The following is a 27809-nucleotide window of genomic DNA, read 5'->3' as shown; positions in this document are numbered from 1 at the left end:
TCGTTGCCAAGCACCAAGTCCAACATCGTCTACGCTCTAGTCGCCTATCTACATATTGAGTCAGGAAACCTTCCTGGACACACCTGACAGAAACTACTCCATCCAAACTATTTGCACTAAGGGGGTTCCAATCAATATTAGGGAAGTTGAAGTCACCCATGACAACAACCCTGTTACTTCTGCACCTTTCCAAAATCTGCCTCCCAATCTGTTCCTCCATGTCTCTGTTGCTATTGATGGGTCTATAGAAAACTCCCAATAAAGTGACTGCTCCTTTCCTGTTTCTGACTTCCACCCATAATGACTATGTGTGGTGATGTCTGTGCTGGGTATGTCGGGATGTATACTGATTGAGGTGATGCCTGTGCTGGAGAAGGTGAGGTGTGTACTGATTGAGGAGCTATCTGTGCTGGATATGATGGTGCATATACTGAATAAGGTGATGTCGGTGCTATATATGGTGGTGTATATACAGAGTGAGATGATATCTGTGCTGGATAAGGTGTGGTGTATTTTGAGTGATGTGATACCTGTGCTGGATAAGATGGGGTATATTCTGAGCATGGTGATATCTGTGCTGGTTTGGGTGCGCTGTATACCATGTGAGGTGATATCTTGGTTGGAAAAGTTGAGGTGTATACTGAGTGAAGTGATACCAATGCTGGGTATGGTGGGGTGTATTCTAAGTGAGGTGATACTTGTGCTGGATATGGTGGCGTGTATAGTGAGTGAGGTGATATCTGTGCTGGAGAAGATGGGGTTTATACTGAGTGAGGTGATTTCTGTGCTCGATAGGGTGGGATGTCTAGTGGGTGAGTTGATGTCTGTGCTGGATAAGATGGGGTGTATACCGAGTGAGGTGATGTCTCTGGTAGATAAGGTGGGGGGTATACTGCATGAGGTGATGTCTGTGCCAGATACGGTGGGGTGTATACTGAGTGAGATTATGTCAGTGCTGGGTATGGTAGGGTACACACTGAGTGAGGTGATATTTGTGCAGGATAAGGAAGGGTGTATACTGAGTGAGGTGAAATTTGTGCTGAATAGGGTGGGGCATACACTGAGTGAAGTGATATTTCTGCTGGATAAGCTGGGGGTATACTGAGTGAGGTGATATTAGTTTTGGATAGAGTGGGATGTATACTGAGTGAGGTGATTTCTGCGCTGGGTATGGCAGGGTGTATACTGGGTGAGCTGATGTCGGTGCTGGATAAGGTGGGGTGTATACTGAGTGAGGTGATTTCTGTGCTGGGTATGGCAGGGTGTATACTGGGTGAGCTGATGTCGGTGCTGGATAAGGTGGGGTGTATACTGAGTGAGGTGATTGATATCTGTACTGGATAAAGTAGGGTGTATATTCACTGGGGTGATATCTGTGCTGGATATGCTGGGGTGAGGTGACGTTTCTGCTAAAAGTCGACTATGTCTCCTCAGGGAGTCCTGCCGCTCCTAGTCCTGATGAAGCTGCCTCTATGCCTATTTGACTGTATGGTCTGAACCCTGAAGAATGTGATCTGCCTGTCTGCTTGAACAGACCTTCCTTGGTGCATCTTGACTGAAGGGGTTGTTCATGAAGACCGACCTGTCCGGACGCCGCTGGAGTGAGTGGGAGGGTCTGTAGACACCGCCTGGTCGGGTAGACTAATAAGGACACATCTCGGAACTAGTGGCACTCAATGGCAAGTGCCGCTCTCACTCCCTGGCATTCCAGTTCAGGCACCAAAGCAGAGTCCTGAGCGAGCTGGTACGCAATATACACACTGAGGAATTCGACCAAAAGGTAAACCCTCTTTTATATCTATCTATATATATATATATATATAAATCGGAGAATTGTTGCACCAAAAGGAACTGGCACATGTGACGAAGTTGGAGTTTTATATTTCGATACTCGGTTTTTCAGAGTAAAGTGTCGCTTTGCTCAGTAGATGGATTTGTAGCTTGCAGCACACGTTTGTGGAGATGGGTATTAGTAGAACAGGAGGCAAGTTCTGTAACTAAACACCGCCATGAACTGATCATTTCTATTCACTGAAATGATATCCCACCTATCTATATCCGAATTTATTTATAACACTGTAATTCTCTCACGCAGTTAGTATTTCCTGTTGTCCTTGCAATTTCCTTTATCTTTGGGCTACTTATTCATCAGCTATCGTTTGTCTGAAAGTCATTACATTTGCTTGTCATTTCGTTGCAAATTATGTGGCTACAGATTTTGTATCTGAGATGTCTGCGTATCTTAGACAGTGGGTTTCTTCTCCAGAGTGGATAGAACCATGTAACAGGACCTGCTCGTGGGTCTGGATTGGGAGGATGTTGTTTTTCTTTCAAGTTGCACGATGTATTAATTAGCTATCAGGCGAGTATTTAATTGCAAACTTTGGCAGTCACTCCCCCGCTTCTCAAAGCGCATCTGTGGCTGTCAGTATGGGATCGGATGAACTCACGCTCCCGTTCACACCTCAGGCTGAATGGTATCCAGAAGCTGAGCTCTCGTCCCCACGGTTCGAAAAGTTTCATTGAGAAATCTTCCAACAGGCTGTAAGCGAGCCCGGACACTGAGTCAGGAGACAGACACAGGAAAGAGCAGCGCTTCATTCAATAAAGCGAAAGACGTGAAGTGAGCAGGGAAGGAGGGGAAAGTTGGGTTAAAAAAAGAAACGGCGAGAGCATAGAAAAATGGAAGAAGGGATAGTGCAAACGATGAATTAGAGACGGCGAAAGGAATGAGTGAGTGAAAAAAGAGAGAAAATCCAGGAGATGCACTGAGAAAAGAGAGCAGAGAGAAAAGAAGTTGAGGGAATTGAGAAGCAAGGGGGCGAGAGGAGAGGAGAGAGATTAGAGAGCTGTAACTAAACAAGAGCGTGTGGCTGTGGGAATGGGAGAGATGAGATCAGGAATTGCACTGAGGGAGAAGATAGTGCATCCATGGGAATTGGAGGGTGAGGCAGGGACAGTTTGAGAAAGATGGGAGAGAGGGAATGAGACAGGACAGAATGTGTGGTGAGGGAGGGAGGATTGTGCAAGATTTATTCATAGAATGAGTGAATGTTACGGCACAGAAACAAGTCATCCCATCCAGTTGTTTCTCTCCATCTGAGCCATCCAGTCAAATAATCCTCTCCTCCTGATGAGGCCTGGTATACTGTTGCAGATTGGCATACCCAGATATGTTGCGACACCAAGCCATATTAATACACCAGACTGTACTGGTGCACCAGGCTGTATTGGCACTCCAAGATATACTGGTCCACGAGGAAATACTGGTGCCCAAAATAGCTGGTACTCCAGAGTATATTGCTACACAGGATTATAGGGATACACAAGGGTATATCATATGCTGGTATACTGAGGTATATTGGTACACCTGGATATATCGATATATTGCTATAGTATATTAAAAGGTTTTAAAGGAAGTAGGAATCTATAATCTTCCAATGTTCTCTCAATTCGGGAACTATTCTTTCGGTTTGGAAATTTGTGCATGTCACTCCATTATTTAGGAAAGGTAAGAGGAAAACCAGAGAATTATAGGCCAGTTGCCTAACATCTGTTATCAGGAAATTACTAGAGTCAATAATTAAGGATAGGGTGATTGAACACCTTGAAAATTCTCAGCTGATCAGAGAGCGCCAGCCAGGATTTCTAAAGGGTAGGTTATGCCTGATGAATCTGATTGAATTTTTTTGAAAAGGTGACTGAAGTAGTGGACAGGGGAATGGCTCTAGATGTTATTTATATGACTTCCAGAAGGCATTTGATAAAGTCCCTCATAAGAGACTATTAGGTAAAGTTGAAGCTGATGGAATTGAGGGCAAATTATTGACTTGGTTAGGAAATTGGCCAAGTGGCAGGGGACAGAGTGTAGGGATAATGGGCAGGCATTCTAATTGGCAGGATATGACTAATGGTGTCCCTCATCTATTCACTGTATTTATTGATGACTTGGATAACAGGATAGAGAGCTACAGTTTGCTGATGACACAAATTTAGGCGGCATTTTAAGCAGAGAAGATGGAAGCATAAAATTATGAAGCGATATTAATAGATTACGTAAATGGGCAAAACAATGGAAAATGGATTTCAGTGTACTCAAATGTGAGGTCATCCACTTTGGGCCTAAAAAAGATAGAATAGGCTACGTTCTAAATAGTGAAAAGCTGGAAGCAGTGGAGATCCAAAGAGACTTAGGAGTCCATGTACATAGATCATTAAAATGTCATGAACAGGTACAGAACATAATCAAGAAGACTAATGGAGTGCTGCCCTTTATATCTAGAGCAGTGGTTCTTAAATCGTTTGGCTGAAGGACCCCTTTTCAAATGAATTAATAATCATGGACTCCCCCATATATATTATAATGATATGAAAGTGCTCCGTGTATAGAATATTTTGGTAATGATTTTAAGAAAACGGGAATTTATCTTTGTACCACTCTCAGTGCTCCTCCGAGCAAGCTCCCTTCCTAGGAGGTGAGCCAATCCGCTCTGCACTCTTGCCTTCCGGCTGGCACTTCCTGGACGTCCTGGAAAATCTCTGTGGACCCCCCAGGGTAAAGGCCTGCTCAGGTCTGCAAAACAAATCTGGAGTCAAGCCCGACCCGGCCTGAGTCCTTCCATTTTTTTCCCACGCCCAACCCGATCCGACGCAACCCGACCCGACCATCAGTTAACTTACCTTCCGTTTTTCACTCTTGCTGATCTGCACAAGCTTAAAATAACTGTAATAAAACTGGAGTCAAAAAATTGAATTAACAGTGGAGCCACTTACCTGTGATGGAGCATGTCGGACCTGGCCCGACCCGAGCCCGAATGCCAGACCCAGAAGTGTAACCCGACCCAACCCAAACCCGACACATATCGTCGGGTCCAGTCCGGTTCGGGTCGGGTAGCAGGCCTTTACCCCAGGAGCCCATGGACCCCAGTTTGTGAACCATTGACCTAGAGGACTAGAATACAAGAGGTTAGAAATCATGCTGCAACTATACAAAGCTGTGGTTAGATCACACGAGCATGCTGTGAGCGGTTCTGGGCACCACATCTTAGGAAGAATATGTTATTGCTGGAAGGAGTGCAGCATAGATTTACCTGAATGATACCTGGACTCTAAGGATTAAATTACAAGGAGAAAGTGCATAAACTAGGCATGTATTCCCTGGAATTTAGAATATTAAGGCAAACAGACAGAGTAGATAAAGAGAAACTGTTTCTGTTGGGTGGGGAGTTTAGTGCTGAGGGCACAGTCTCAAAATTGGAGCCAGAACTTTCAGGAGTGAAATTAGGAAACAATTCTACACAAAGGGTGGTAGAAGTTTGGGACTCTGTTCCATAAATGGTATTTGATTATGGGTCAATTGTTAATTTTAAATCTGCGAGTGACAGATTTTTGTTAACCAAAGGCATTAGGGGTTATGTGGTAAAGGTAGGTATATGGAGTTAGGTCACAGATCAGCCATAATCTTATTGAATGGCAGAAAGGACTTGAGGCTAAATGGCCTCTTCCTCTTCCTCTGTGTAGCCATTTAGGTATTTCATGGTATATTGATAGACAATAGTATCTGGTACACTATGGTAAATTGGTATATCTGGGTATATTAGCATGCTAGGGTATATTAGTATGCCAGGGTATACTGGTACATCAACTCCAGTTCATGTGAGCAGTTAATCACTGTTCAGCAACTTCTAACAGGCTGCAGTGAGAGCCTGGCATGGATTACAACAGCGAAAGACAAGATTCCCAACAGGCAGATCAATAAACACTGCTGTGGGAGCTCATGTTGAAGTTCTGACAGGACAGTACAGTTTGCTCTCACCCATGAAAAGCAGGTTCAACTTCAGTAACTGGCAGCAATGCCACTCCCACCCCACAACACCCCACTCCCCACCCCCACCACCCCCAGCCTCCCAGCTAACCACCGATACCTTCCCTGCTGCTACATTATTTCTCACTATTTGATTACCTAGGTGATCCAATATCGTCAAATGTTTTGCCTCCGAAACAGTGTGGATTTGATGAACAAACTTGGCCGGTGTTAAACAGATCTTTAGGGGTGTTACTCTCGTTGACCTAAAAAGGCTCTGTAAATACTGTAACTCTAAACCTGCAAACACAGCAAGCTATTTGTATCTTTAATTGCCGAGCAGGAAGCCGGATGAAATGAAGAAGGGAACAGTAGGGAAGGAGAGAACACATTTCTCGTGCCTTTCCAATAAATCATCAGTTTTCCTTTAAACATATATTGAACTGATGTTAAAAATCTGCAGTGGACACTGAGCAATGTTCAGCTTTGCCCCAGAATGACCGAGTGGACATCAACACAGTGCGTGTGATTTTATAATAATCCCACCCAGCTCTTATTGCAATAACATTATTGATCCACCTCCTGGATTATCCCAACGGGACCAAAAACCAATTAAAACCCAAGAACTGCATCAAATAGGGTCAGTAGGCCTTGTGGGAGGTATCTGCCTTCAAATAACTCGTCTCTTACTGTTGCGTTTTTACACAAATTTCCACAAAATACAGTGATCGTCTGAAGCCAGACGCTTTTTCAAAAGAAATAAGCTTTCTCGAATTGCACTCTGAAAGCCAACCTCAATTAGTGGCCAGTTTGAGAAGAATGGAGATCATATCTCTATTGGAGGCAGAAATCTGGAAAATATTCCTGTTTGTATGTCTTTCGTAATGTAGAAAGGCTTCTGTTGAGCTCAGAGGGTTGGTAAACTTCATTGATCTGTCTTTTTTCGAGTCTAAAACCTATGATTAAAATATCTATATCTGGCTATGGTTAAACAATGACAAATTACTGCATGTTTTAATATTAAACCCTTCTATTGTTGCAGTGTTTTTATCATAGAATGTCATTGGTGAGGACTTCATTCAAAATTTTAGTACACTGGCTCAAGATAGTCTTTTTGTAACAGAAAAATCAAAGTTCTGTGGTCCATTGTAATCTGTCTCAGAGCCCTCACATACTGTATTTAGATTTTATCTTGAAGCTGGCCTGGTACAGAACAAACAGCCGCTTGAAGCAAAAGTTGTTTTCCTCTTAGACCAGTCTGACGTGTTGGATCAGCATGTCTCAGTGTACTTGTCCGGTGACTGCATTATTTGTCACTCAGTGGCTTGTCTGGGTGACCCACAGTCAGTCAAGTGAAAGGTTGGAAGTGGAAGTTTGCAGTCAATGATCCCTTGTCACAAAAATCACTCATTCTGTTTGTAGTATGTCAGTCATGAAGCCTCCTACAGAATACCCCTGCAAGATACATTACTCACAAGCCTGCGTTTAGCTTTGCAGTTAGTTGCTGATAATTTGGCAACACTGCTTCTTAAATGCTTTTAAATATTAATAGCACGTGGTACAGGATATTTCATTCAGCAGCCGGTGAATGACTGAACTATTGCCTGAATTCCGACACTCCAAAAAGAGTGCAAGCTGTCAGTTTTGTACCTGACACCTACTGTTTGTGGTGTTGTTGTGGTGTAATTACACTGGGCTGCCGGTAAGCTGCAATACCCAAGTTATACTGCAGTTTGTGAAGCATTCCCTAAGCACCAGGAGTGAGCTCAGTGAATGTGTGCTTGAACAGAGGCAAAAGGCAGTTTGGATTAGATGAGCCAGGTTGGGAGATAGTCATGTGGAGCATAAATACCAGTATGAACCAGTTGGACTGAATGTCCAATTCTATGCTGTAAATTCTATCTAAGCTCTGTTAAAAGTATCTCAAAACATTAAAAGCAAATCCTGCTAAGTTTAGAAGATGTCCAGGAGCTTAAAAATGCCTGGGTACTTTTTAAATCTGGCTTCACACTACTCTGAGTTACCATCCATGTATATCAAGCCTAAGCAGTGTGAGTTAAGGGTCACGCTGCCCAAGCTGACTCTGGAGTTATGCAGACATTTGAGAATGAAAACCAGAACTGTTTGCAGTGATGAAGCAGTGTCAGTATAATTACATTTAAAAGGCACAAATGTTGCCACGTTCTTTAATGTTCGTTTGTGTATGTTTTAGTTTGTGTGCATGTACATGTTGATGGAGTTAGGTGAAGAGGGGCGGGAGGAGGCTTGGGTATAGCAAAAACACTAAGATGGGCTGGGTTTTTAAAAATTCATTCTTGGATGTAAGCATCACTGGCAAGGCCAGTATTTATTACCCTTGAGCAGGTGGTGGTGAGCTGTCGACAACTGAGTGGCTTGCTAGGCCATTTCGGATAATGGTCTGGGTCTGAAGTCACATGTAGGCCAGACCAGGTAAAGACAGCAGATTTCATCTCCTGAAGGGCATTAGTGAAGTAAGTGGGTTTTCTATGACAATCTGGTAGTATCATGATCACTATTAATGAGAATAGTATTTTATTCCAGATTTGTTAATTAATTGAATTTAAATTCTTCAAGCTGCCACGGTGGAATTTGAACTGATGTCTCTGGAGCATGAGTCCAGGCCTATATGTATTTATGCATGCATGTGTGTTTGAATGTGTGTATGTGTAAATCCTGTTGCAGGTCAGTTCAAAACTGTGCTGGTTTCTGTATCTCTCTGCAGATTTCTTGACCATTGCTCACATGAATTGAAGAAGAAATGAAGCACGTGACACTTTGGATCACCTTCCTTTGGATGACTTTTGTGATTCACTTATCTAGCGGGAAGCTTGTTAACAAACGAGCAGGTATGACTCACAGTATTAATGCCTCCACAATTAGATTGTGTCTGTCTTATTTTTCTATGTGTGTTTAGAACATTTATTATCCTATATTGTGGCTCGACCCAAACTAAATAGTGCAAAAATGATAGCAGTTTTGAATAATTATTTACTGAGACAGTCACAAAGATAAAATCCAATTGTTAACTTGATCTAGTTTGTATTAAGGAATAGATTAGAATTATTGAATCCGTTTAGAATCCAAGCTGGTTTTTTTGGCTGCACGTGTTGCACTCAGCCAGTCCACTACAGTTTCCAAATGATATGCAGTGGTTTTTGACTGCATGTTGGCACGATGTATAACTTGGTACCAAGTCACCGTGACCACATTTAGACAAGAGGTGTACGACCACTTTCAGAAGGTAGCTTCACATTACATAAGCTTCATGCAACTTTAATAAACTGACATTGGTGCTGCAGAAAGGTTAAAAGGTTCCAATGATGCCTGGAAACCTTCTAAACTTAATTTGGAATCTTACCAATGTAAGCAGAGAGCAAACAGGGCAATTACACTCTCATGCCATCCTTGTCCAATAACTCTGCTTGCACAACTACTCAGAATTCAGTTTCCCCTAGCCGGGGAGCAATACAGAACAAGCAGTATAACTTGTATCCAGTGGTTTTGCATCATTCTTAGCAGGTACCAAACTCAAACTGCTGGATAACAATAAAGCTGTTTGGGAATGTCTATCAATAGTTAACAGAACATGTGGAACATGTTCCATTTCCAGCATTGAATCCCTTTTTGAACATCAAATACAAGTGTTTGTTAGGTAGATAGATGTGAGGGGACAGATAGATGGGCAAAAAGATAACAGACAGATAAATAACTAGATAACAGACATATGGACAAACAGACAGAAGGAGAAAGTCAACAGTTTCCATCCAGGAGTTGTTGAAAATTAATCAGTGATACAATTGTTCGTTGCCACAGTTTTTTCTATTTTTGTGATCTGCTCCAGCCCAAACTGTCTTTTGAACTTTCAATGCGATGTTAGTTATGTCCAAGAGCCCAGCATAACTAAACACCCAGACCTCAACCTTTCTGAATGCACCCAGACACAGGACCCTCCAAGATTCACAGACTCCATACCATAGCCTTCTCTTATTTTGTAGGCTGGCCACAAGTGTCGTATTTTCATCCCTAACCTTGCAGCTCCAAATACCCCCTATTTACAGAACATAAACTTCTCAGACCCTATCCATTAATGATGATTCCCAGCCTTTTCCCTCCAACTTCTTCCAAGACTTCAGTCCCCTCCATCCCAAACCTAGGTCTCATCCTCTGACTGACTCCCAAACCCATAGTCCCTCTTGGCCTAAACCCTGCCTCTCTCCTTGTAATGAGAAGCTTTTTATGTTGTCTGATGCAACATAAATGTGATGTGTGGAATTCAACTGATTGAAGATCTCAAACAGGTTTATTAACAGCTAACAAGTATAGACAGTGAAGAGCTAGCTATTCACAGACTTGCCTGTTGGTGTTACACTGACAGAGTGAGGCTGGCTTGTAGTCTACATGACTACATCCTGGCACTGAGATCATTAGCATACTAAGATCTTAAAGAGATATCACTGGCAATCACACAACATCCCCAATCTCCCATTTCCTCTCCCACTGCACATTGTCCAGCACCTCCTGAACAGACTTTCCGACCTGATTTTTTTTATTCATTCATGGGATGTGGGCGACGCTGGCCAGGCCAGCATTTATTGCCCATCCCTAATTGCCCTTGAGAAGATGGTGGTGAGCTGCCTTCTTGAACCACTGCAGTCCATGTGGGGTAGGTACACCCACAGTGCTGTTAGGAAGGGAGTTGTAGTATTTTGACCCAGTGACAGTGAAGAAATGGTGATATAGTTCCAGGTCAGGATGGTGTGTGACTGGGACGGGAACTTGCAGGTGCTGGTGTTCCCATGCATTTGCTGCCCTTGTCCTTCTAGTTGGTAGAGGTCGCGGATTTGGAAGGTGCTGTCTAAGGACATAGTAAGAGAATTGTAAGTTATTAGGTGGGGTTATTAAGGGAGAAAGTAATAAAGTCTGAATCAGGCTTAATGTCCATGTATGTGAATGCACTAAGTGTGGTTAATAAGATTGGTGAGGTACAGGTGCAGATTGCCATGTGGAAATACGATGTTGGGGCTATAACAGAGAACTGGCTCAAAGAAGGACAAGATTGGGTGTTCAATATTCCTGGATACAAGGTGTTCATGAAAGATAGGAAAGGGAATAAAGGGGAGGGGTGTTGAGAGCATTTTGCAGTGCTGGAGAAAAAGGATGTCCCAGAGGGGTCGAGGACAGAATCTATTTGGATAGAGCTGAGGAACATAAAAGGTGCCGTTACATTGCTCAGTGTTGTCCAAAGGCCACCAACTAGCGGAAAGGATGTAGAGGAACAAATTTGCAAGGAAATTACAAAGAGGTGCAAAAATTATAGGGTAGTTATAATGGTGGACTTTAATTATCCAAACATAGACTTGGATAGTAGTTGTTTAAAGGGTAGTGAGGAACAAGGATTCCTAGAGTGTTTTCAGGAAAATTTTCTACAGCAGTATGTTTTTAGTCCAATGAGAAAGGAGGTACTGCTGGACCTGGTTCTTGGGAATGAGGTGGGCCAAGTGGATCAAGTGTCAGTAGGAGAACATTTAGGGGACAGTGATCATTGTATCATAAGGTTTAGGCTGACTATGGAAAAGCTCAAAGAACAATCCAGAGTAAGAATAATTAACTCGGGAATGCCAAATTCAATAGGGTAAGAACGGAGCTGGGACGAATAAATAACGGTAACTGAACAATGGGTTACCTTCAAAAAAGAGATAGTTCAAGCACATTCAAGGTATGTTCCCTTGAAGGGGAAAGGTAGGGTAAACAAATCCAGAGCTCCCTGGATGACAAAAGAGACAGAAGAGACAGTGATTAAGATAAAGAAGGAAAAGTGTGCTTATGACATATGCCAAGTAGAAATACTATTGAGAACCAGTCTGAATATAGAAGGTTCAGAGGTGAAGTGAAAAAGTAAAGAGAGAATACGAACAGAGACTGGCAACTAACATAAAAGGGAACCCCAAAGTTTTCTATTGGCATGTTAATAGTAAAAGGGTGGTAAAAGGAGGTGTGGGGCTGATTAGGGACCAACAAGGGGATTTGCACACAGAGGCAGAGGGCATAGCTGAGGTATTAACTGAATACTTTGCATTGGTCTTTATCAAGGAAGTAGATGCAACCCAGGCAATGGTGAAAGAGGAGGTAATTCAGACACCAGAAGGGTTTAAAATTGATAAGTAAGTGGTGTTGGATTGGCTAGGGCACCAAGATGCATCCAAGGATACTGAGGGAAGCGAGAGTGGAAATTGCAGAGGCACTGTCCATAATTTTTGAGTCTTCCTTAGACTCGTGGGTGGTGCCAGAGGACTGGAGAATTGCAAAGGTTAAACCCTTGTTCAAAAAAGGATATAAAGGATGTAAAGATAAGCCCAGTCAGTTTAACTTCAGTGGTGGGAAACATCTAGAAAGAATAATTCAGGACAAAATTAATTGCCATTTGGACAAATGCAGGGTAATTAAAGAAAGCCAGCATGGATTTCCTGAGGGGAAATCATGTTTAACTAACTTTCTGGAATTTTTTGAAGAGGTAACCGAGAGGGTTGATGAGGGCAATGCAGTTGATGTGATGTACACGTACTTTCAAAAGGTGTTTGATATAGTGCCACACAGCAGACCTGTGAGCAAAGTTATAGGTCATGGAATAAACAGGACAGTAGCAACTTGGATAAGGAAGCAAAGAGTAATGGTTAATGGATGTTTTTTGGGCTGGAGGAAAGTTTGTAGTGGAGTTCCCCAGGAGTCAGTGTTAGGACCCTTACTTTTCCTGATATATATTAATGACCTAGACCTTGGTCTGAAGGGCGCAATTTCAAAGTTTGCAGCTGATATGAAAATTGGAAGCATTGTGAACTGTGAGGAAGATAGTGTAGAACTTCAAAAAAGGACATAGATAAGTTGGTGGAATGGGCAGACAGGTGGCAGATGAAGTTCAATGCGGAGAAATGTAAAGTGATGCATTTTGGTAGGAAGAACATAGACAGACAATATAGAATAAAGGGTATATAATTCTAAAGGGGGTGCAGCAACAGAGGGACCTAGGTGTATATGTGCATAAGTCATTGAAGGTGGCAGGACAGCTTGAGAGAGCAGTTAATAAAGCATACAGTATCCTGGGCTTTATTAATAGGGGCATAGAGTACGAGCAAGGAGGTTATGTTGAACTTGTATAAGACACTAGTTCGGTCTCAGCTGGAGTATTGTGTCCAGTTCTGGGCGCCGCACTTTAGGAAGGATGTGAAGGCATTAGAGAGGGTGCAGAACAGTTTCATGAGAATGCTCCCGGGGATTAGGAACATCAGTTATGAAGATAGATTAGAGAAGTTGGGACTGTTTTCCTTGGAGAAGAAAAGGCTGAGAGGAGATTTAATTGAGGTATTAAAAATCATGAGGGGTCTGGACAGAATCGATAGGGAGAAACTGTTCCCACTTGTGAAAGGATTGAGAACGAGAGGGCACAGATTTAAAGTGTTTGGTAAGAGAGGCAAAAGTGACATGAGGAAAAACTCTTTCACACAGTGAGTGGTTAAGGTCTGGAATGTACTTCCTGAGAGTGTGGTGGAGGCAGGTTCAATTGAAGAATTCAAAAGGTAATTAGACAGTTATATGAAAAGCAAGAAGGTGCAGGGTTACCAGGTGAAGGTGAAGGTTGCACTAGGTGAATTGCTCATTCAGAGAGCCGGTGTGGACACGATGGGCCGAATGGCTTCCTTCAGCGCTCTCACAATCCTGTGAGTCTGTGCTGCTAGAAAGGATATGGGGTTCGCAACTCAGCTCAGGATCAATTAGGATGTTGAGCTTGTGAACAGTCTGGTTCAGCCTCAGACAGAGAGCAGAGAGGGGGTTGGCATTGGTTTGGAGTTTGTGGTGGGCTGAAGACAATGGCTTTGGTCTTGCCACTATTTAACTCAAGGAAATGACTGCTCATCCATGGATGCTGGAGAAGCAGTCCGACAAATCAGAAACAATAGAGGGGTCCAGAGAGGTGGTGGTGAGGTAGAGTTGGATGTTGTCAGCACACACGTGGAACCTGATATATTTTAGAATGATGGGGCAGCATGTAGACGAGAAATAGGAGGGTTAGATCCTTAGGTACCAGAGGTAACAGTGCAGCAACATGAAAACAAGCCATTGCAGGATACTGGAAATCTGAAATCAAACCAGAGAGTGCTGGAAACACTCAGCAGGTCAGTAAGCATCTGTGGAGAGAGAAACAGGGTGAGCGTTTCAGGTCGATAATTTTTCATTTGAACTTGCTGAGCATTTCCAGCACTTTCTGTAGATATGAATGGAACAAGGCCAAGGCATTCCCACCCAGCTGGATGACAAAGGATAGGTGTTGGCGCAGAATGATGAGGTCACCCACGTTAGAGGCTGTAGACCGGATGAGAAGGATGAGGAAGGGTAGTTTACCACGGACACAGTCACATAGGATGTCATTTGTGAATTTAATAAGGACCATTTCAGTGCTATGGCGGTGGCAGAAACCTATTTGAGAGGTTCAAACATAGAGTTGTGGGAAAGATGGGAGGCGACAACACATTCAAGTTGTTTGAATATACATCCAAATAAGCTTTTAGACACTATTATCAAATTCAAATTGAGAACTGTGTGTGCTGAACTGGTAACTAGTTGCATTAGTTATCTGGTGAACTGATAGCTAGTTATGTTGGTTATTCTTGGGGGCTGGTGGCATAATGGCAATATTACTGAACTAGTAATCCAGAGGCCCAAACTAATGCTCTGGAAACATGAGTTCAAAATCTCACCATGGCAGCTGGTGGAATTTAAATTCAATTAAATAATAAACCTGGAATGAAAAGCTAGTCTCATGATCATGAAATTACCGGATTGTCGTAAAAACCCATCAGGTTCACTAATGTCCTTTAGGGAAGGAAATCTGCTGTCCTTACCTGGTCTGGCCTACATGTGACTCCAGACCCACAGCAAAGTGGTTGACTCTTAACTGCCCTCTGAAATGGCTGAGCAAGCCACTATTTTGTACCAAACCTCTACAGAAAAGTTGAATAAGAATAGAACCAGATGACCAAGCAGCATCAACCTAGGCACCGGAACCGGCAAAGGCATACCATGCTCAGTCGACCTGCAAAGTCCTCCTCACTAACATCTGGGGCTTGTGCCAAAGTTGGGAGAGCTGTCACACAAGACTAGTCAAACAACAGCCTGACATAGTCATACTCACCGAATCATACCTTACAATGCCCCAGACTCCTCCATCAGCATCCCTCCGGCAGGACAGACCCAGCAGAGGCAGCAGCACAGTGGTATACAGTCAGGAGGGAGTTGCCCTGGGAGTTCTCCGGACCCCATAAAGTCTCATGGCATCAGGTCAATATGGGCAAGGAAACCTCCTGCTGATTACCACCTACCGCCGCCCCTCCCCCCATCCCATCCCATCCTCGGTTGATGGATAGTACTCATCCATGTGGAAGAAGCATTGAGGGTAGCAAGGGCATAGAATGTACTCTGGGTGGGGGGACTTCAATGTCCATCACCGAGTGGCTCGGTGGCACCTCTACCTAATGAGCCCTTGAACTGAATGGTTTGCTCGGTCATTTGAGAGGGCAGTTAAGAGTCAATTACATTGCTGTGGGTCAGGAGTCACATGAGGGCAGATTTCCGCCCCTGAAGGACATTAGTGAACCAGCTGGGTTTTTATGACAATTGATGAGAGTTTCGTGGCACCATTACTGAGACTAGCTTTCAATTCCAGATTTTTATTAATTAATTGAATTTATGAATTGAAGTTAAATTCCACCAGCTGTGAGAATTGTGAAGACATCTGCATTTAGAAAGGTCATCTAATGCTTCTTCAAAATATTCCCAACAATAATACTCAAAGTTTTGAGGTGTACATCCGAAATGTTAACCTGTCATTACCTTGCAGCTGCCTGCATGTATTTTCTATTTAGATTGTCACCATTTGTGGTCTAGGAGGGGGATGGTGTCACCCTGGGTGGGTTTGACACAGCAGGAGTCATTGGTATAACAACCAGCAATTGCTAAGTGGATCATTCAGGGCAGTTTTTTAAACTAAACCTGAAGTGTTGCGAATCAGTGTCCATAAATATGAGGCAACTCAATTCAATCAGACTCATCTGTCCAGGCCATCAGCCCAGGTTCAACAGCTGCAGAATGTGGGTTGATTTATTTTCTCCAGTCACTTTGGGGGAGGGGTTTCCCCCGGTGCCCTGGGTGCAGTGACACACTAAATCTTTTGATTTAAATGTTTTGAGATTCTCCCCCCCAGACTCTGTAAAGGTTTAACCCCTGGGAGAGGAGATCTTCCCTTGGGTTGTTAACACGCCTGTGTTGTGCTCTGTTCTAGATGGGACAACTACAATTTGAGCTGTGCACTGTGGGTGAAGTCTTATCCCCTTTAAAGATAGTTGCAGGGTGGGGCCATTTCCAGGTCCCGAACCCGCACTTGGTGGTCACAGGCCCGCTGGTGCGATATTATGGGAGGTGGCCTCCTAACTGGCAGCCTCCACATCTGCCGTCCAATTAAGGACAGCGGGCGGGGTCCTGAGGCTGTAAGCCCAATCAGAGGGCCTGTAACCTTGGAAGGACGGCAGCTCCACCGGCAGATTTGGGTGCTGCTGCTGCAGGATGGGCACCACAAGGGCGCCTCCATTCCTGCCCCTCTTCCGCGGTTACGTTCGCGCCCGGGTGTCCCTGGAAAAGGAGCATGCGGTGTCCGCCGGTACGCTTGAGGCCTTCCGCGACCGGTGGGCACCGCAGGGACTGGAGTGCATTGTCGACGCCGAGAATGGCATTTTAATTTGAGTTTTTTGTTTATTTATCTGGTTTTAATAAAGTTATTTTAAAAATATAAGTGTGTACATAAAGGGGGCCTGAGGAATAAAGGCCCCCTCGACATAAAAAATATATAAAGGGGGCCTGAGGAATAAAGGCCCCCTCGACATAAAAAATATATAAAAGGGGCCTGGGGTGTAAAGGTCACCTTAAAAAAAAACGGGGGGTTAAAAAAAAAGGGAAAAAAAAAAGGCGCCTCCATCTTGAGATGCCCGCTGAAGAGATATTTACTTTTTAAAATTAAAATGTGGCCACAGTTGCCAGGCCACCCCATGGAGGGGAAAGCCCTCCGCAGGATGGCCTGCACCCGCAACTGTGTCCCGCTGATCCCTGTGCTTCCTGTGGCTGGGAGGGGGAGGGGGGGAATTGAAAGAGGCCTCACTGACCCCACCAATGTGTTTAGAACTCACAGAGGACAATGACAAGGGTGATTCAGGCATAGCAAATATTTTTTGGGCACTCTGAAATCTTACTTGTTAGGCATCATTGTTCTGACCTGGACGCCAATATATCTATACTGTGATTGAGTGTGAGGGTCACGGAAGGGTCATCAACTATGGGCCAAGTGTCTCAGGCAAGGGTTTGATCCAGTTGTAAGAGTATTTAGGAGAATAAGCAGATTTGCTCCTCAGTTTTTTCTAACAGTTTACACCACAAGTGAAATATAGGTCTACATGTTCGATTGCTTTTTTTTTGCTATATGTAGGAGGAAAAGCATTCATTTTTAGGTTTTTGATGTCAACAGCAGGTGCTTTGAACTGGCATTTTTTTCAGAGGTGGATGTGGTTCCTTTTCACTCACTTTGGTTCTATGTGGACTTCTTGGGGAGACGTAGACAGATCTAGTATCTGTAAATAAGAAAGATTTCTGTTGAGATTGGGAGAGGTTGATTTAGTTTCAAGGTCTGCATACAGGATATTTTCTCCAAGCAATTGATTGCTTGTAGGTTTTTTCCTTAGCATTTCTAAACATACTGGTTTTCACTGGGGGTGCGATTTTGCAAAGTTTTCTACATGCATTTTGCATATTATGTCTGATCCGAGATCTCTGCACTTCTCCAATTCTCACCTTTTTTTCCATCTTTGACTTTCATCGCTCCACTGTTGGTGGCTGTGTTTTCAGTTGCCTCAGCCCCAAGATTTGGAAATCCCCCCCCAAACCTCAGTGCCTCTCTCTCTCTATCTCTCACCTCCTTGAAGATGCTGTTCCTCTTTGACCAAGCTTTTGGTCACTTGTCCTAAAGTCTCCTTACGAGGCTGTGTCAAATTTTGTCGCTGACGATCCTGTGAGGTGCCTTGGGACATTTTACTATGTTAAAGACACTATGCAAGTTGACATTGTTAGGTTGTTACTGGCATCCTTCCATCTACAAAAGATGATGGTCGTGCAGCAAACAATCCATTTAGGTGGGGTGTCTTCTCTTGGTGCACCTTTGTTGATGGCTGTGAAGGCCAATCCTTGAGAGGCAGGTTCTGCCACAAGTGCCGAACGTGAAGCTGCCAACTGACGCTGTGAGTTGTTGTTTTTGATGTTGGTGCCTGTTGCGAAGTACTGTAGCAACTGGTTGTCGTGGTAGTGCACACCAGTCCACAGGATGTGTCGCCACTTCCCTCTTTGGCCAGCTAATGACTCCCAAGTGCAATAGTCGACATTTAGGGCCTTCATGTCACACTTGCAAGCATCGTTGAAGCAGAGCTTTGGGCTCCCCACTGGTTGTCTGGCCCTGGCTGCCTCACCATACAGAAGATCTCTGGGTATGCGATCGTCTTCCATCCCGTGGATGTGTCTGATCCACCGAAGCCGCCTCTGTTTGATTAGTGAGAACACACTTGGGAGCTCTGCCTTTGAAAGGACTGCTGCATTTATGATTTTGTCCTGCCAGGATATATCCTTAATGCGCTGTAGACAATGGAGATGTTGTTGTTATATCTGAGTATTTCCATGTGAATGGGGCAGATCTGTAAAAATGGATGCTGAGCTGCTGTGAGATTTTTTTTTACAATCTGTTCCCTGCTTTTTCCTGTTGAGTTGGACAAATAGGAAAAATTTAAGGATATATTTTCTGGAGAAAAAAGTAAATCTTATTTTACTGAATATAGTTAGAGTAGGGGAATAGAAAGTGAGATTATATTATTGGAAATAAAAACAGAAAATATTGGAAACACACAGCAGGTCGGTCAACATAGGTGGAGAACAACAGGCAAGTTAATGCCTCAGTTGTGAACCCTTTTTCAGAACTTGGGAAGCTGTTTTAAATAAAGGCTTGCACCCAAAATGTGGACTTGCTCACTTTTGGAGTTGGAAGGTAAAAGCCAAGGGCAGGACATTCCTGTTCTCCCTTACCAACAAGGAATCTATAAAATATTTTAAACCTCTGGGCCTCCTGTGGCTGGGATCCCAGTGGGGTTGCGATCATACAGAGCTTTGTTGAGCCTGCAATTAAAATTGTCAAACACACATACCATTGAAATTAGGCTCCCCCTCCTCTGGGGCAAGCATGCCTGAACTCAGGCATGTTAAAATGGTGGTCTGGAGCAGAAATGTGGCGAGTAGACGGAGCAAACCCTGTGCAATCTTAACCACCACCCACATTGTTCCCGGCAGGGATGGGAGCAGGTTAAAATTTCCCCTTTAATATGTGCGATTGGGTCCATGATAGGTTGGCAGAAGGAGTGAACCAGATTAGGCATGTGATCTCTTATTCTATGCTTCATATCTATGTTCTTATGACTGAAATCAATCAGCACTCGCCATTTATACGCGAAACGTTGGTTATTATTGCTGAGAATCTCATTATAAATTGGTAATTTCATTTCAATATGAATTTTATTTCTTTTGTTAGTTGCTATCACTCTCATCTCAGAGTCAGAAGGTTGCATTTCAAAAACTTGAGTGCAAAATCTAGGCTGACACTCCTGGTGCAGTACTGAGGGAATGCTGCACTCTCTCGTCTTTCAGCTGAGATGTTAAACCGAGGCCCCATCTACCTTCTTGGGTGGATGTAAAAGATCCCACTGGCTCTATTTCAAAGAGGAGCAGGGGAATTCTCCCTGCTGTCCTGGCCAATATTTATCCCTCAATCAACTCCACAAAAACAGATTACCTGGTCATTATCACATTGCTGTTTGTGGGATCTTGCTGTGGGCAGATTGATCGCCAGGCTTCCTACAATACATTGACTACACTTCAAAAAGTACTTCATTGTCTGTAACACTCTTTGAGACATCCTGAGGTCATGAGATTCGCTATATAAATTCAAGTCTTTTTTATCTAGCTGAGTTGAGAGGAAGTGTACCTCAGATGAGTTCACTCAAATTAATGGTCTGATGGATAGGTGGGTCATTCTTGTTGTTTAAACTGTTTGTGAAGTGCAATGGCGCCAGGATAGTTTGGGTTTGGTATTATGGTCTTTAGATGTACACTGGCAAGTTGTTCACTGAATCCGCATTTATGCTAAATTTAACTCCTTGGAGTATTCTGTTAATCCTTTGATTAAGAGGAGGAGGCACTCACTCTGATTTGGGCAGTGTTTAATTGAACTTTAATTTGTGCTTGGACATCTTAAATTTTAGTGTTAATCTGATTCTGAACCTGGCTGAATTGTGCCATATGCTCCCTGCACTCTGTAGATGCTTTAGCAGTTCTGTTTACTTGAAGGTAAGTGGTATTAAAGGTTATTTGTAGACTGAGATATGATTTCAATGTGTTTTGTCTTATCTTGTCTGCAGTATGTCAGTGCTGTGTAATTATTTCATGACCTTTTAAACCTTCCTCATCTGTAGCAAAATTCAACTGTCATGTTGCTAGGAATCCATATTTATGTTTAATAAAGGGATTAACTCAATATACTGAGCAATGCATTTATGACAGAGATTGGGTTCCAAAGTACTGTTGTAATTAAGTACTTTAAGCAACGTGTTCCTCTTGGGACCATTTGCAGTTGAAAGACTTGTGCATGATTGAGTCAGAAAGCAAACAAAAAGATTTTAAAAGTCTGTGCCTAGATGGTGAAAAAACTGCCCTCAGCATGTTTGCTCGCTGTCAGGAAGGATTCACACATCAGGGGACACAAATTAAAGGGTTAGAAATGGGAAGTGGAGAAGTCAGATGAAACCTTTTCACCCAAAGGGAAAGAATAGTGGAGTACTTTACCAAAGAAAGGCATTGAAGTGGGCAGATTGAAGAGTTTGGTGTCAAGGGAGGACCGTTCGAAGATAAGGGTGATTGACCTATCAAAAAAGGACAGACTTGATGGATCTAATCCAGTGATTTGTCACTTTCTCTTCAGTTTCTGGTTGTGGATCCTGGCATCACCATGTAAAAGATTCTGTTAGTGAGCATACTGTTCAAATTGTATTATCAGTCGGTTGTATTCTTCTATTGGCCTATGGGACACACATGACTTGCCCTATGTGCTAATTCAGTTCTTATTTTAAACAGGCGCTTAAAGCAACCATTCCTACAGTGGGGAATAAAGAGCATTTCAGGATACTTCCCGTATCAGGTGAAGAGCTCGCCCAGCAGAAATGATCGCCAAGTACTCGAGGCGATTAGCTGCTGGCAAGCCTGCTGATCTGTGGAACCTGAGGCATGTGGAGCTTTGGGCCAGCTGCACACACAGTTCGTTCAGTAACAGGAGTAGGCCATTCAGCCCCTCAGGCCTGCTATGCCATTCAATTAGATCACGGCTGTTCTGCACCTTCATTTTACTGCCGTTGCTTCATATCGCTTGATAGCCTTACTTTAAACAAATGTCTTAGCGATTTATTTAAAAAAAAATTAATTTTGTTTTTAAAATTTACTGAGGATGTGTGTGCATAGAAATTATAGTTATGCCTCAGTTCAATTTGTTAATGCTGTGCTAGTTTCAACGCAGGACAACAAATCAGAATTTTTTTTTAAGGGACATGTTGCCGAAAGCATGTAATCTAACACAGCCTTCTCTCGCCTCTTTGCTCACAGATGTCTTATGTCCAACCATTCAGTCAGAAGCACTGCAATCCAAACAATCACAAAGGCACAATGTTAAAGCTTCAGGTAAACTCTGTTGAATTGTTAACACTGCCTCCAATGACTATTTACGTTATTCGTATCACAGTTTAATGCTATTAAGGACTGTAGTTTACTCCTGACAATTCTGTTGATGTTTTGCATGAAAGGAAAATATTCCAATAATTTGAATCAAGCAATATAACGCAGAAAGTGGGAATTTGAATCAAGCGGAGAAGTCCTCAGGCTGTAAAAAGATCTTACTTTTTGTATATCCCTTTTGCTGTAATTAAGTTACAGTTATGTCTTGTGGAGAAATGTAATTGCACTATTACAAGTTTGAGAATATTAATATTAAAAATACAGGAGGTAAGGGAGCTGGTGGTGAGGTATGTGTGGAACCTGGTGTTACATCTTCAGGTGATGTCGCTGAGGGGCAGCAAGTAGATGAGAAATAGGAGGGGGGCCAAGGATACATCAAGAGGGGATGCCAGAGGCGACTGTGCTGACCTTTTAGAACAAAATTCAACGATTAGTTAATCCATTTTGGATTGGTAGAACTCGAGGGGATCACAGATAGATAACCCCCAGGATTTTTACCTCCATTCTCCTCAGTTCCTTCTCATGTCTGCCTTTAAATTAATGTAATTAAAGGAAGGTGTTACGACCAGGTGAGATAGGGGTCTAGGGGTTCCCACTCAGCCTTTGCCTGGTCTAACCATAACAAGGTTTAACTTTTTAAAAACACCGTGTTTTAGCTTCCCCTCAGTGAATCCTTGTTCACCACTTTCCAATTGTAAGGCAAAGAAATCAGACAGGTTTTCTTAGATTTAAACAAGAAAGGTACTAGTTTATTAATCTTAAACTCTAATTCGGTTAACAACTACGAATATGCAATGCGACCACGCGAGCATACATACACGATAAACACACATGCAGATAGAGACTGAAAAAGTAGAAAGAATAAAGGGGAAAAGTTTGGGTTTCTATTTACTGTCCTTTGAGTTCAATGTGGAGTCTTTGGTTGCCGGTAAGTTTTGCTGTTCGTTGCGGCCCAAACCTTTCCCCTTTATTCTTTCTACTTTTTCAGTCTCTATCTGCATGTGTATTTATCACGTATGCATGCTCGTGTGGTCACGTTGCATATTTGTAGTTGTTAACCGAATTGGAGTTTAAGATTAATAAACTCAGAGAGACAAAAGAATTGCTTGCTGATTCAATTAACAGAGATTGGGCTGGACAATGGTGATCCACATCTTGTCTCTTAGTATGCAAATGTTCTTCCAGCCACTGCTGGTCTCTTCAAACAAGTCATCTCTTCACTCCAGCAACAGTTTAAACTTGATGTTCATATGACAAAATTAATATGCCTCAATCTTGGCAGGTAGGGATCTTCATGACAAGGGGCAAAAGGAAAAACATTCAAAAACTGGTTGGCGCATCTTCTGTATTTGATTTGTTTCTTAGTGAACAGCCATCCAATGTGTAAAGGGGTCACAGACACAAAGGGGTCAATGTTAACTTAACTCGCGCATCTGGAAACTGGCGGGATGGAGAGCGATATTAGTTTTACACTTCGCCCGATTTTACTATTCCATCAAGTTCGATATAGACAAATATTGGGTGAGGTGTTAAACCAGCGTCCCACCCAAACCCACGGGTTTTCTCACTCAGCAAGTTAGGCTAAAATGATCTCCAAAGTTCTTCTTCTCCGATAAACCTGCTTGTCAGTTGCAGGACAACTCAATAAATAGAAATGCGGCCAACCTTTCATCGTCTGTGTACTGAGGGGAATTAGTTATCTTGCACTGCTGGTTTCCTAGCAAATAGAATGGAAATAATTACAGCAATTTATTCTGGAGGTAAAGTACATTTAACTCTGATTGTTGCTGTTTTATAAACCCGAATATTACAATAGTCGGTGAAACTGCCTTTGAATGCTAGAAAATCGTTGCTGCTTTCCAACTATATGAGTTTCCTTTGGTGAATGAATTATTTTTAAAAAATTTGATATTGCAAAGTGGAATCAGAAAAAAACATGAAGATTTCAAAAAGGGTATAAGTATAAGTGGCTGAAGAGCTGGTGTAGGCGGGAGGGCTTCAGCGACTTGGATCATTGGGATCTCTTCTGGTGCAGAGGTGACCTGTACAAGAGGGACGGGTTGCATCTGAACTGGAAGGGGACCAATATCCTTGCGGGGAGGTTTGCTAATACTTCTCGGGAGGGTTTAATCTAGTCTGGCGGGGGGGGTGGGACCCAAAGTAGTAGTCTCTCAGATGAGATAGTGGAGGCAAATGTAGAGGTTAAAGCAAGCAAGTCCAGTAGGCAGGCCAGGCAGGGGCAGGACAGGGAGCGTGGAAGGTCTGGTAGGCTAAACTGCATTTACTTTAATGCAAGAAGCCTTACAGGTAAGGCAGATGAACTCAGAGCATGGATCGGTACATGGGATTGTGATATTATAGCTATTATGGAAATGTTGTTGAGGGATGGGCAGGACTGGCTGCTCAATGTTCTGGGGTACCGATGCTTCCGGCGTGACAGAGGTGGAGGTAAGAGAGGAGGGGGAGTTGCACTATTGATTAGGGAGGGCATCACGGCAGTACTTAGAGAGGACGTCCCGGGGGGAACGTCCAGTGAGGCCATATGGGTAGAACTTAGAAATAAGAAAGGGGTGATCACTTTGATGGGATTATACTATAGGCCCCCCAGTAGTCAGAGGGAAGTGGAGGAGCATATATGTAGGGAAATCACAGAGAGGTGTAGGGATTATAGGGTTGAAATAGTAGGTGATTTTAACTTCCCTAATATTGACAGGGACTGCCTTAGTGCTAAGGGATCAGATGGGGAAGAATTTGTTAAGTGTGTCCAGGATAGTTTTCTGAAGCAGTATGTGGATGGCCCTACGAGAGAAGGGGCTACACTCGACCTCCTCTTAGGAGATGAGGCTGGGCAGGTACTTGATATGTCAGTGGGGGAGCACTTTGGGACCAGTGACCATAACTCTATTAGCTTCAAGATAGTTATGGAAAAGGATAGGACTGGTCATCAGGTTGAAGTCCTAAATTGGTGGAAGGCTAATTTCGATGGCATCAGACAGGAACTCTCAAAAGTTGAATGGGAGAGGCTGTTTACAGGTAAAGGGACGTCTGGCAAGTGGGAGGCTTTTAAAAGTGAGATAGGAAGAGTACAGGGCCGGCATGTTCCTGTTAGATGGAAGGGCAAGGCTGGCAAGTTTAGGGAACCTTGGTTGACGAGGGATGTTGAGAGTCTGGTCAGGACAAAGAAGGAGGCATATGTCAGGTCTAGGCAGCTGGGATCAAGCGAGTCCCTCGAGGAGTATAGGGGATGTAGGACTACACTTAAGAACGAAATTAGGAGGGCGAAAAGGGGCCGTGAGATTTCCTGGCAGATAAGATAAAGGAGAATCCTAAAAGATTCTATAGGTATATTAAGAGTAAAAGGGTAGCTAGGGAGAGAGTAGGTCCCCTTAAGGATCAGTGTGGTAATCTACGTGTGGAGCCACGGGAAATGGGTGAGGTCTTAAATGAATACTTCTCGTCTGTATTTACCGTGGAGAAGGTCATGGAAGCTAGTGAGTTCAAGGGAGGGAACAGTGACATCCTGGAGCATATCAACATTACAAAGGAGGAGATGTTGGAGGTTTTGAAGCACAGTAAGGTGGATAAATCCCCAGGGCCTGACCAGGTGTATCCGAGGATGCTATGGGAAGCAAGGGAGGAGATTGCTGGGGCCCTGGCAGAGATTTTTGTATCATCGTTAGCCACGGGTGAGGTGCTGGAAGACTGGAGGATAGCTAATGTTGTGCCTTTATTTAAGAAGGGCAGCAGGGATAAGCCAGGGAACTACAGGCCGGTGAGCCTTACATCAGTGGTGGGAAAGTTATTGCAAAGGATTCTGAGAGACAGGATTTATATGCATTTGGAAAGGTATGGTCTGATTAGGGATAGTCAGCATGGCTTTGTGCGTGGGAAATCATGTCTCACAAATTTGATTGAGTTTTTTGAGGAGGTGACCAAGAGGATTGACGAGGGCAGGGCGATGGACGTTGTCTACATGGACTTTAGCAAGGCCTTTAACAAGGTCCCGCATGGTAGGCTGGTCCAGAAGGTTTGAACACATGGGATCCAGGGTGAGCTAGCCAATTGGATACAAAATTGGCTTGGTGATAGGAGGCAGAGGGTGGTAGTGGAGGGTTGTTTTTCAGATTGGAGGCCGGTGACCAGTGGTGTGCCGCAGGGATCGGTGCTGGGCCCTCTGTTGTTTGTCATATATGTTAATGACTTGGATGTGAATGTAGGGGGCATGATTAGTAAGTTTGCAGATGACACCAAAATTGGTGGTATAGTGGACAGTGAAGAAGGTTGTCTAAGGTTACAACAGGATATAGATCAACTGGGAAAGTGGGCAAGGGATTGGCAAATGGAATTTAACGCAGACAAGTGCTAAGTGATGCATTTTGGGAAGTTAAACCAGGGCAAGACATATACAGTGAATGGCAGGGCCCTGGGGAGTGTTGTTGAGCAGAGAGACCTTGAGGTGCAAGTACATAGTTCCCTGAAAGTGGCAACACAGGTAAACAGGGTGGTGAAGAAGGCGTATGGCATGCTTGCCTTCATCGGCCGAGGCATTGAGTGCAAGATTTGGGACATCATGTTACAGTTGTACATAACGTTGGTTAGGCAAAGAGGGATATGGAATTAATGCAGGCAGGTGGGATTAGAATAGATAGGCATTATGGCCGGCATGGAAGCGGTGGGCCGAAGGGCCTGTTTCTATGCTGTACGACTCTATGACTCTATAGTCTTGGTAGATGTATTTCAGTTTGATGTAGTCATCTATTCCTCCAAAATGTTAATGAAATTGTTACGATCAGGTGAGCAAAGTGTCCAGGGTTCCCTTTCAGCCTTCACCTGGTCCGACTGTAACAGGGTTTAATTTTAAACACATCGTGTTTTGAGCTCCCCCTTGGTGAACCCTAGTTCACCGCTTTCCAATTATAAGGCAAAGAAATGAGCACAAACAGGCTTTCTTAGGTTTAAAGAAGAAAAGTGAAATTTATTAAAACTTAAACTCTAACTCGGTTAAGGCCTACGGATACATTCCGTGCCCCATGCTAGCATGCATATGCGATACGCACATGCAAATAGGACAGAAAAGAGCAGAAAAAAAATAAAGTGGAGCGGTTTGAGGCAATATCTGAAGAGTTTCTTGTTCCTGTGCTTCAAGGTCACTGTAAAGTCCTTGTTTGTAGGTGGATCTTGCTTCTCGTCGGGGCCCAGTATTCTTCCTAAACTTTGTTCACTGTAGGAGACTTTTCTTCAATGTGTCTTGGAGTTCCGTGAGAAAGAGATGGGAGCAGACAAGAGAGAGATGTTCTCAATCCAGGAGCCAGAAGCTTTCTGTCTTCAAATACTGTTTCTACAATTTAAAACTTTCAGTTCAAAACTCTGCAACAGCCAGTTATTTGACTAAACTGGTCTGACCACGTCCGTTTGTGTATTCAGCCATCTTAGAATTAACCTGGAATGCGAGTTCCTCCGCCCTCAACGTCTGGTAATCAAAAGTCCATTATGGATTAAATTGGAGCAGGGAGTAGCCCCTTTGTCCTTTCCAAGTACTGTCTGCGAATATGCAAAAATGTCTCTCCAGCCAAGGATCCATTGTGGGTTTTTTAACCATTTCTTTCTTCACTCCAGTAACAGTTTAAAATTGATGTTCATGTGGCGAAACTAATATTCCTCATTCTTGGCAGGTGGGGGCCTGTATGACAAACTAACCTATCACTCATAGCTTCACATCTGGGTTTCTAGGTGAAGTGTGCGTCCTGTATCTTCGGGAGTAATCAGAGCTGTCAACACTGGGCAATTCCAACCTAAGGGATTTTCAATCATGCTCCAACCTCATCCTCAACACATCACTTCATGGCAAAAATGAAAGCAATCCTCAGTCTGTACTCAAAACAGAGACCGTTGTAAACACTCGGCAGATCACCTGTATGCCTATCAGTGGTATTATAAGAGAAGAAACTGAACAACACCAGCAGTAAATTTCAAACTTTTTGAAGGGGAGGTGAATTTTTACACTGTCATGGGGGTTCTCATAGCAGTATGCTCTGATCATTGTCTTTAGGGTCTGGTGGTACCATTCCAAAGCCCC

At 43.4% G+C, this 27809-nt stretch overlaps 1 protein-coding gene across 4 annotated transcripts in view; it reads left to right on the top strand.

Moving 5' to 3' along the window:
- The first annotated feature begins 1636 nt into the window (after positions 1–1636).
- Positions 1637–27809, top strand: part of LOC137354371 (collagen alpha-1(XIX) chain-like) — a 655592-nt gene continuing 629419 nt past the window's right edge. For all 4 annotated transcript variants that reach the window (XM_068020137.1, XM_068020135.1, XM_068020134.1 and 1 more), the window contains exons 1-3: positions 1637–1780; positions 8547–8670; positions 21605–21679. In XM_068020137.1, the coding sequence (XP_067876238.1) occupies positions 8583–8670; positions 21605–21679 (163 nt within the window). In that variant the 5' untranslated portion in view covers positions 1637–1780; positions 8547–8582. The remainder of the gene's footprint in view (positions 1781–8546; positions 8671–21604; positions 21680–27809) is intronic.

This window comes from Heterodontus francisci, chromosome 3 (assembly GCF_036365525.1).
Source record: "Heterodontus francisci isolate sHetFra1 chromosome 3, sHetFra1.hap1, whole genome shotgun sequence".
In the NCBI taxonomy this organism is placed as follows: domain Eukaryota; kingdom Metazoa; phylum Chordata; class Chondrichthyes; order Heterodontiformes; family Heterodontidae; genus Heterodontus; species Heterodontus francisci.
Note: the sequence above shows the minus strand (reverse complement) of the source record. Positions and strands in the feature narration are given on the sequence as shown.